This window comes from Gymnoscopelus microlampas (assembly GCF_963454915.1).
Source record: "Gymnoscopelus microlampas genome assembly, chromosome: 16".
Taxonomy (NCBI): domain Eukaryota; kingdom Metazoa; phylum Chordata; class Actinopteri; order Myctophiformes; family Myctophidae; genus Gymnoscopelus; species Gymnoscopelus microlampas.
The window spans coordinates 48,826,266-48,836,583 of NC_139953.1; the positions used below are offsets into that span (position 1 = coordinate 48,826,266).

General features: G+C 39.4%; 2 protein-coding genes across 2 annotated transcripts; both read left to right on the plus strand.

Moving 5' to 3' along the window:
• Positions 1-597: 597 nt before the first annotated feature.
• On the plus strand, positions 598-5,191 carry LOC311063060 (GTPase IMAP family member 8-like; the record flags this gene model as incomplete). The annotated part of the gene is made up of 4 exons (XM_084082272.1): positions 598-1,199; positions 1,682-3,378; positions 5,000-5,074; positions 5,180-5,191. Exons 1-4 carry the CDS (start codon positions 713-715, stop codon positions 5,189-5,191), a joined length of 2,271 nt encoding a protein of 756 aa, XP_083938398.1. The 5' UTR covers positions 598-712.
• Positions 5,192-5,388: 197 nt separating this feature from the next.
• LOC311063287 (E3 ubiquitin-protein ligase TRIM21-like) lies at positions 5,389-7,055 on the plus strand. Its single transcript, XM_084082659.1, has 2 exons — positions 5,389-5,558; positions 5,969-7,055. Exons 1-2 carry the CDS (start codon positions 5,430-5,432, stop codon positions 6,626-6,628), a joined length of 789 nt encoding a protein of 262 aa, XP_083938785.1. The 5' UTR covers positions 5,389-5,429; the 3' UTR covers positions 6,629-7,055.
• The last annotated feature ends 3,263 nt before the right edge of the window (positions 7,056-10,318 follow it).

The following is a 10,318-nucleotide window of genomic DNA, read 5'->3' on the forward strand; positions in this document are numbered from 1 at the left end:
TTGAGCAAGACACTGAACCCCTAATTGCTCCCGATGAGCAGGTTGGTGCCTTGCATGGTTTCCTCCTCCAGTGTATGAATGTGTGTGTGAATGGGTTAATGGCACAATCAATGTAAAGCACTTAAGATAAAAGCGCTATATAAATTTACCATTTACCATTTACCTGATTCTTTGCATGTTCTTATGTGTGCATAGGGGTACCAGAATCTGTTGAAAAAAGCCTTTGTAACTTTCTTTTTTCATTTGAGATATAGCCATTTTAATCTCCCGGCATCCATCTTGGACGGCATCTTAAAAATGACGCCTTTCAGGACAGTATATTTGCCTAGAGTTTTTGCATGCACTTAAGCATGCATAGAGGTACCATAATCAGTTGAAAATCCTTTGTAACATTTTTTCCATTTGAGATATAGCCCCCCGCAGCCATCTGGGACGCCATCTTGAAAATGGCGTCTTTCTGGGGAGTATATTTTGGTAAACTTTTAGTATGTTATTCAGCATGCCCAATACTACCGGAATCCATTTAAAACCTTTTGTATATTTTTTGGGGGGGTTAAGTGACATTTTTTCATATATTGACTCACCTACAGTGAACCTGGTGCTGTGTGGCAGAAGAAGAGCTGAGAAGACTTCTGCCGCCAACGCCATTCTGGGTCAAACCAAAGACAGTCCAGGGTCTGGTTCTTCTACAGAGTGTGTGCAGAGACTGGAGATGGTGTGTGGGCGCCTGGTGAACCTGGTGGATCTGCCTGCCTTGTGTGAAACATCTAAAGAGACATTTTTGAACAATGCATGGAGATGTGTCTCTCTCTGCGATCCTGAAGGTGTCCATGCCTTCCTGATGGTCGTTCCTCCTGGTCCTCTCACCGATCAAGACAAGAGAGAGTTACAGAGCCTCCAGGATGTATTCAGCTCTGAGGTCAGTGACTTCATCATGGTTCTGCATACTGTAGAGTCTGATTCAACCACTCCAGCAGATGAAGACACAGACATCCAGACCCATGGAATCCAGTCCTTTGTCTTCAACATTAAGGACAGCACACAAGTTCCTGAGTTGTTGGATGCTGTAGAAAAGATGAGACCCCAGGAGGGTAGACCACCCTGCTTCACAAGAGACATGTTGTTCAAGGCCCAGATAGAAAAGCGCATTCAACAAGACAAACTCATCACCAAGCTACAGGCAGAAAAAAACTGCAGAAGTGAGTATTTAGTTTGTTGGCTTTTGTGTGTCATATTTCATCTGTTATGCATATTGATAATCTGTTTAAAAAGTCAGACAGGCTCACCACTGCACTTCATTTAAATCGGGTAGCTTATGAGAAAAATGCACATTATTTAATAGGCCTTGTTTTGCACATACCTTCCCTCTCTAGTCTTCAAATTTCCCAGCAACTACTGTGCTAGATCAAAACAGCTTTGTCTGTCTGTACAGCTTGAACATACAATGAGCTGCAGATTACTTTAGAATCACCTTTGCATAAATGTAAAGGTGTTTTACAAACCACCTTAAAAGAAACCTGTCATTGTTCCTTTTTAACCTTGACTTGATGGACTTTCTGTGGACCGTTTTTTGTACCAAATGGTACTGTCCTGGCAAAAATAAAGGACACATCAAAATAAAAACTTCAGTTTTAACTATGTAACAATTGTACAAGTAATTGAATAACTCTTTATATTTAAGGTGATAACGACAACCAGAGCAGAGACTGCCTCAGGATGGTGCTGGTAGGGAAGACAGGCAATGGAAAAAGTACCTCAGGAAACACTATTCTGGGTCAAAATAGATTTCCAGCCAAGGCCTCTCAAAAGTCAGTCACCAAGAATTGTGATAAAGCAGATGGTGAGGTAGATGGCCGTCCTGTTGTTGTAGTTGACACGCCTGGTTTGTGCGATACAAATCGGTCCAAGGAAGAGGTTAATCAGGAGATGGCAACATGGATCGGTCTACTGGCCCCGGGGCCTCATGTGTTCCTGTTGGTGGTTCAAATTGGCCGACTCACACCAGAGGATACAGAGTCATTGAAACTGATCCAGGAAGCCTTTGGAGTAAATTCCAAGATGTTCACCATCATTCTTTTCACAGGAGGAGACACATTAGAGCATGAGAAACGGTCCATTGAGGACTACGAGAAACGGTCCATTGAGGACTACATCAGAGAGGATTGTGATGAAGCATTTAAGACGCTGATTGCTGACTGTGGAGGAAGGTACCACGTCTTCAACAACTATGATGAAAACAACCGTAAGCAAGTCAGTGAACTGCTGATGAAGGTTGAGAAGATGGTGAAGAAGAATGGACGGGGATGCTACACCACTGAGATGTTCAAAGAAGCTGAAGCAGCCATTAAAAAACAAATGGAGAAGATTTTAGAGAAGAAGGAAGATGATATGGTGGCCCTGCAAACAAAACATGAAGAACACATTCAAGCATTGAATAAAAGGATGGAAGCTGAGATTGAAAAGGAGAGAGAAAAAAGAGAGGCACAACTTAAAGAAAAGGAGGATTCTATTAAGAAAGAGCAGGAAGAGAGAGAGAAAAAACAGGAACAATTGGAAGAGGAGGACAGAAAAAGGAAGAAAGAAGAGGAAATTGAAAGTAAGAACAGGATAGAACAAATTGAGAAATTAAAGAGAGAGAAAAAACACCTTCAAGCATTGAATAACTGCATGGAAGAAGGTATTGAAAATGAGAGAGAAAGAAGAGAGGCACAACTTTATTTTATTTCAGGTGGTGATGACAATCAGAGCAGAGACTGCCTCAGGATGGTGCTGGTAGGGAAGACAGGCAATGGAAAAAGTGCCTCAGGAAACACTATTCTGGGTCAGATGAATAGATTTCCATCCAAGGCCTCACAATCATCGGTCACTAAGTGTTGCGATAAAGCAGAGGGTGTGGTAGATGGCCGTCCTGTTGTTGTAGTTGACACACCTGGTTTGTTTGATACAAGTCTGTCCAAGGAAGAGGTTTATAAGGAGAGGATAAACTGCATCAGTATGCTGTCCCCGGGGCCTCATGTGTTCCTGTCGGTGGTTCCAATTGGCCGACACACAGCAGAGGATGAAGAGTCATTGAAGCTGATCCAGAAAGCCTTTGGAGACAATTCCAAGAAGTTCACCATCATTCTTTTCACAAGAGGAGACACATTAAAGAAAGATGGTCAGACCATTGAGGACTACATCAATGAGTGTGATAAACCATTTAAGAAGCTGATTGATGACTGTGGAGGAAGGTACCACGTCTTCAACAACCGGGATGAAAACAACCCAACACAAGTCAGTGATCTGCTGACAAAGGTTGAGAAGATGGTGAAGGAGAATGGAAGAGGATGCTACACCGCAGAGATGTTCCAGGAGGCTCAAGAAGCCATCAAAAAACAGGTAAGGTAACGGAGAAGGGATTCATACTCTCACTACCCTCATTCATACCACTTTTATTTCATTTATATTGTGAAAATTGGCCTCTTTGGTAATGAATAATGTTTTTTTTTTTGTGGTTGGTAATGAATAATTGCTTTAATTTGTGTTTCTGACTTGTATTTGCATACAGCAGCCACTTATTAGTCCCAGTCATCCTCAGTGCTCTGGCAGGTGTTGCCAAGTTTCTTACAATTGCACGCTTCAATGCACTCCATGAGTACTTTTTGAGGGCTTAGCTTCCATTTCTTAGCTTGACACACAGCAGATTTGGATTCAGCACACCTTAATACCCCTAAAACACTTGTGTCATAAATTAACACAATTTGCCTTCAGCACTTTAAATAAGCACATTTTCTGAAATCCTGCCTAGTCTACCGGGGGAGGGGGGGGGGGGGGGGGTTGGATTCCAGCGGCACTGCGGGGGCGTGGTCTGCCAAGCAATCCCGTACGCTCCCAAATCACGCAACAGTGATCTACTGCCTTGCTACAGCCCACACACTGTAATCAGAGACAGGACAAGCACATCTTTAGTTACCACCTATAACTGTACATTCTTAACCCATTGTTTTCTTAAATTGTTTTTATTATGTTTTGTCACTTGCTTTGGCAATGAAATCGTATGTTTTCTCATGTCAATAGCTCCTCTCAATTGAAAAATTGTTTGTTTATTTTAGCTTGGGTGGAGGGGCAAACGTATTTGAACAATGAAAAATGTTGGGCAATGTTTTAGGCAATTTTGTCCTTTTATGGAAAGAAAAGTCTGTTGCTTACAACATGCGACATTGGTTGCCTCGGACTCGTAGAGTACTGGTTAAAGACGGGGTGCCGTGATTTTCAGTGATCCCCCCAAAAACATAATCATCAGGTATTATGGTTATACTAGAATTAAAAACTAAAATTATGTTTTTATGTGGACACGCCTCCAGTTCATTAAGTATACCTGGTTCTCACCTTAGCACCTCCTCCACCACCTTAGCACCACCCACCTGTCCTAGTCCCTCCTCCTCCTCATTTCCACACCTGTTGTGTTATGATAATGAGGGGGAGGGTATGTTTTTACTGTCACTAAAGCGCTGTTTCTCTATTGGCACGTTTGACCCTCAAGGTTTCAGCCTCCAGGTAGAAACTCAAAATAGTCAGAGAAGACATAAAACACCATAAAAACACCACCAGGGGGCTTAATGAAGTTCTATCAACCTCATAGACACATGGGAAAAATAGAAAAGGTGCAAAACCATGGCACCACCTCTTTAATGTCAATGACAACAGTACATTTTTATCTCCGCTCACCGAATTGAATCCCATGCATATCACTGATTAATCTTGTTCAGCTTCCTTGGCTTGACGTCAGTAGAAATTAGTATTTGTACACTCTGAGAGTTAAATAAGCACTGAGCATGTTACTGTATAGATTGGGGTCCCAGAGATTTAAATAAATCATATGAAATGGGGGTCCATGGTCTAATGTATATCCAACTGGGGGTCCTTGAAATGCACAACGTTGAGAATCACTGAGTAAGAGTAATAAGTAAGAGTAAATGATGATTATCACATGTTAACCTATAATATCATTGATTTAAAGGCTCGTATTAAAGAACTGGAGGAAGAGATGGAGAAGAGGCTGAGTGATTATGAGCAGAAGATCAAAGAGCAGCAGGTATTCTTATTTTCCATAAAGTCATTAATAAAAAGTAAGAATAAATTATGATTTTAATGTTTATCTACTTCATTGGTTCCTAACGTTGGGTCTGGGGACCATCAGGGTTACAAATGAACCCTTACAGCTCTGTAACTCTGAGAGTGTATAAATGGAACCAAATGGACCCTTATGGGTCCATTTGGTTCCATTTGTACACTCTGAGAGTTACATTAACACTGAACATTTTACAGTGTAGATTGGGGTCCCAGAGGTTTAAATAAATCATATCAAATGGGGGTCCATGGTCTAATGTATATCCAACTGGGGGTCCTTGATATGCACAACGTTGAGAATCACTGAGTAAGAGTAATAAATGCGAGTAAATGATGATTATCACACGTTAACCTATAATATCATTGATTTAAAGGATCGTATTAAAGAACTGGAGGAAGAGATGGAGAAGAAGCTGAGTGATTCTGACCAGAAGATCAAAGAGCAGCAGGTATTTGTATTTTCCATAAAGTCATTAATAAAAAGTAATAATAAATTATGATTTTAATGTTTATCTACTTCACTGGTTCCTAACATTGGGTCTGGGGACCACCAGGGTTACAAATGAACCCTTACAGCTCTGTAACTCTGAGAGTGTACAAATGGAACCAAATGGACCCTTATGGGTCCATTTGGTTCCAATTGTACACTCTCAGAGTTACATAAACACTGAGCATTTTACAGTGTAGATTGGGGTCCCAGGGATTTAAATAAATCATATCAAATGGGGGTCCATGGTCTAATGTATATCCAACTGGGGGTCCTTGAAATGCACAATGTTGAGAATCACTGAGTAAGAGTAATAAGTAAGAGTACATGATGATTATCACACGTTAACCTATGATATCATTGATTTGAAAGGTTCGTATTAAAGAACTGGAAGAACATGTTGTGGCTCAGCTGCTGAAGACACTCGGTAGAAAGATGAAGAATGTGAGTGATGTTGAGATGAAGATGATCCAAATATATGCAGTGGATGTGACTCTGGACCCTGATACAGCACATCCCTACCTCATCCTGTCTGAGGATGGAAAACAAGTGAGTACTGGAGACGTAAAGAAGAATCTCCCAGACAACACAGAGAGATTCTCTGATCATGTCTGTGTCTTAGGAAAACAAAGCTTCTCCTCAGGAAGGTTTTACTATGAGGTTCAGGTTAAAGAGAAGACTTACTGGGTTCTAGGAGTGGCCAGAGAGTCCATCAACAGGATAGACGTCAGACTGAACCCCAACAATGGTTACTGGTCTATAGAGTTGAGGAATAGAAATGAGTATGAGGCTCGTGCTGACCCTGAAGTCCTCCTCCCTGTAAGAGAGGAGGTCCAGAAAGTGGGAGTGTTTGTGGATTATGAGGAGGGTCTGGTCTCCTTTTATGATGTGGAGGTCAGAGTTCATCTCTACTCTTTCACTGGCTGCACCTTCACTGAGAAACTATATCCATTCTTCAGTCCCTGTTTTAATGATGGAGGTACAAACTCTGCTCCTCTGATCATCTCTCCTGTCAGTATGGCCTACATTTGATATCATAATTATTTGTATCTTATTTAATTTTTGGCTAATGTTGATATTTTATAATTATGATTGTATCTGTTTTTGTTTTTTTACTTTTTTGAGTTTTTGTCACCACTCACCACAGATCATATCAGGAACATCATACACATATTGTATAAACATACGCTGGCTTCCCAACATACACACATATACACAACATAAACACCACACACAGAAAGGTAAAAACTAAAACAATACAAAAACACTAAAAACAGACAAACTATCACATCAATAAAAACACAACAAACAAACAGACAAACATCACACAGTGAGAAGAGTAGGATATGAGACACCTGTCCAATGACCCTTATTCAACATAAAAGTGGACGTAGCTTAAAGAATAGAAACAAGACCCCTGTGGGATTTTTGTGTTTTCCTTTTAGCATAACCTGCAACTGTACCGTAATCTAATAATGTTGTTAATAAAGGATTAAATCAATCAATGTGATGTGTTTGTATTGTATTTACTGTAGACTATATTCAACATTAATATAATGCTACTATACTATCACATTCTGTCAGAAGTTCTCTGTATTCCTCATTAGGCGGTAGTGGGGTGGGGCGCATCAGGTGAAAGCTGGTATTACACTCAATGTAAACAGGATATAAACGAGGAAAATAAATGACTTAAGGCAGAGATGGGATTAAAACACATCTATTGATAAATACATGTTCTGAATGTAGAGTTAACACCGTGGTTACATGATCAGCACTGTATATGTTTATGTCGGTGGTGGAAAAAGTACTCAAATGTTTTACTTAATTGAAAGTATCAATACTGAAATGTATAAATACTCCATTAAAAGTAATAGTCCGGGATTCAAAATGTACGGTACAAGTACAAAAGTATTGGTATCAAAATGTCTACTTGCATACAGTGGTGGAAAGTAACTAAGTACATTTACTTAAGTACTGTACTTAAGTACAATTTTGAGGTATTTGTACTTTACTTGAGTATTTCCAATTTTCAATACTTTTACTTCTATTCCACTACGTCTCAGAGGCAAATATTGTACTTTTACTCCACTACAATTATTTGATAACTTTAGTTACTTCTGCAGATATAAATTATTATATTATAAAACATACATTAACCACTTTAGCCCTATTTTATACCTAGGCTATTTGAAAACAGCAGATCTACAAGCTCACAACGCGTGAACTTGTAGATCTGCTATTTTCAAATATTTTAGTACATTTACTTTTGGTACATTTTGATGGCAATACTTTTCTACTTTTACTCAAGTACATTTTTAATTCAGGACTTTTACTCTATAAGGGCGCGCTCCCACCGCACTTTTATTTTACCTCTGGGGCAGAATCTGCTAATGCTTTGTCAATGCAAATGCGTGGATTCTTGGAAAAAATCCGCAAGACCAGGAATCCACGCATTTGCATTGACAAAGCATTGGCAGATTCTGCCCCAGAGGTAAAATAAAAGTGCGGTGGGAGCGCGCCCTAACAGAGTATTTCTATATTGCTGTATTGGTACCTTTTACTAAAGTAAAGAATTTCAGTACTTTCTCCACCATTGAAAATCACTGAATCTACACACACACACACACACACACACACACACGCACACACACACACACACACACACACAAAAAAAACACCTACGAAAAGGAATGACAGCAATAATAAAGTGTTTAATAAAGGGTTTTATGTTGCATTGTGTATGAATTGACCTTTAACAGGTATTCTTACAGAGGTCATAGGTCAAACTAGTGATTGGAAAGCTCAATGAAATGCACAGACAAGGCTGATGCAATGTGGTCTAGTCGCCAGTAGATGTCAGTATAACACTGCAGTTCTGTCCTATACTGCATATACACTAACTGGCAAAGCATTACAGATGTGATATATATTATCAGTGGTGTAAAGTAACGAAGTACATTTACTCAAGTACTGTACTTAAGTACACTTTTGAGGAATTTTTACTTTACTGGAGTATTTCCCATTTTCTGTACTTTTACTTCTACTCCACTACATCTCAGAGGCAAATATTGTATTTTTACTCCACTACAATTATTTGAAAACTTTAGTTACTAGTTACTTTTCAGATATGAATTATGATATTATGAAACATACATTAACCACTATTTTATACATACTAGAAGCTATTTGAAAATAGCAGATCTACAAGCTCACAACGCGTCGCGATGCGACGCGTTGTGAGCTTGTAGATCTGCTATTTTCAAATATTTTAGTACTTTTACTTTTGGTACTAATTGCCTAAGTACATTTTGATGCCAATACAATACTTTTGTACTTTTACTCAAGTAAATTTTGAATTCTGGACTTTTACCTGCAACAGAGTATTTCTATATTGCAGTATTGGTACTTTTACTTAAGTAAAGAATGTGAGTACTTTTTCCACCACTGTATATTATAGACATACATAAAGCACCCGTTATGTTTAAACCCAATAATTCACACCAGTAGACCTATATAATATATATGAAGGACAGCAGGGAAATGACAAATGTAACATACAGGTTTCTAGAGTTTTATTGTTACACATCACAATCACATCACATCATATCGTCACCTTCCTAAACTAATGGCCTACGTCATTTGAGGAAAACTATATTTTTGCCTAAGTCAGATCCTAATGACACTGACCACCTCTGGTAAAGTCACCTCTCCACATCTCCTAATTGAAAACCAGTGGCGTGCACAGACATTTTGAGGGGCAGGCGCTAAAGTAAATTATACTTTGTTTTGTTTATTTGGTCTGCTCTATTTTCCCTCTACACCTATACCTCTATGCCAAAAATAGCAGATCTACAAGCCCACAACGCCTCGCAGCGCGAGGCGTTGTGGGCTTGTAGATCGGCTATTTTTGGCTAAAGTTCTCCTCAGAAAAGGGATGCTAGGTTTCGAGTGGTTATGGTAAAAAGAAAAATCATATCACATAAAGATTTGGCGGACCCCCTGTAGTAACTCTGAGGACCCCCTAGGGGTCCCGGACCCCCTGTTGAAGACCCCTGACGTAAACTGAAAAAAAAAATATATATATTTTTTATTTTTTTCAAAAGGGCACTTCTGGTCAAGAGGGCAAAGGGCAGGTGCTCTAGCACCACCTAGAGTCTATCTGTGCACGTCCCTGTTGAAAAGGATCGTGCTGTTCCCTCCCCTACTGTATATGTATAATGGCCTAAACTCCCTAGTGTTAGGCCAAAATAGGCCAGTTTTGTGACTTAGGCCAAAAAGGTCAGATTTAATCCTATTTAAGGTGACGAATTATCCTACACAATTTATAGTCTCATTATTTGGCTTCAGTTCCTCAACATTGTAGCAGCAAGAACAACAACAAAGAGATGATTTAGAATAGTGCTTCTCAATCTTTTCAAGCCGCAAAATAATCAAAATAATCGAATTTGAATTGGGCACCACCCAAAATAATCACATTTGAACTGGGGACCCCCAAAATAATCATATTCAACTGGGCACCCCCCAAAATAATCATATTTGAGCTGGGGACCCCCCAGAATAATCCTATTTGAACTGGGGACCCCCCACCCTGACAAGCACTTGGAATTGTAGGAGTTGAGGCATTACATTTATTTTGACTCTGCTCCACAGATATAATATTATAGATAATATTATGAAATATAAAGAAATACAAAATGCATAAATTACATATATTAAGCAAAT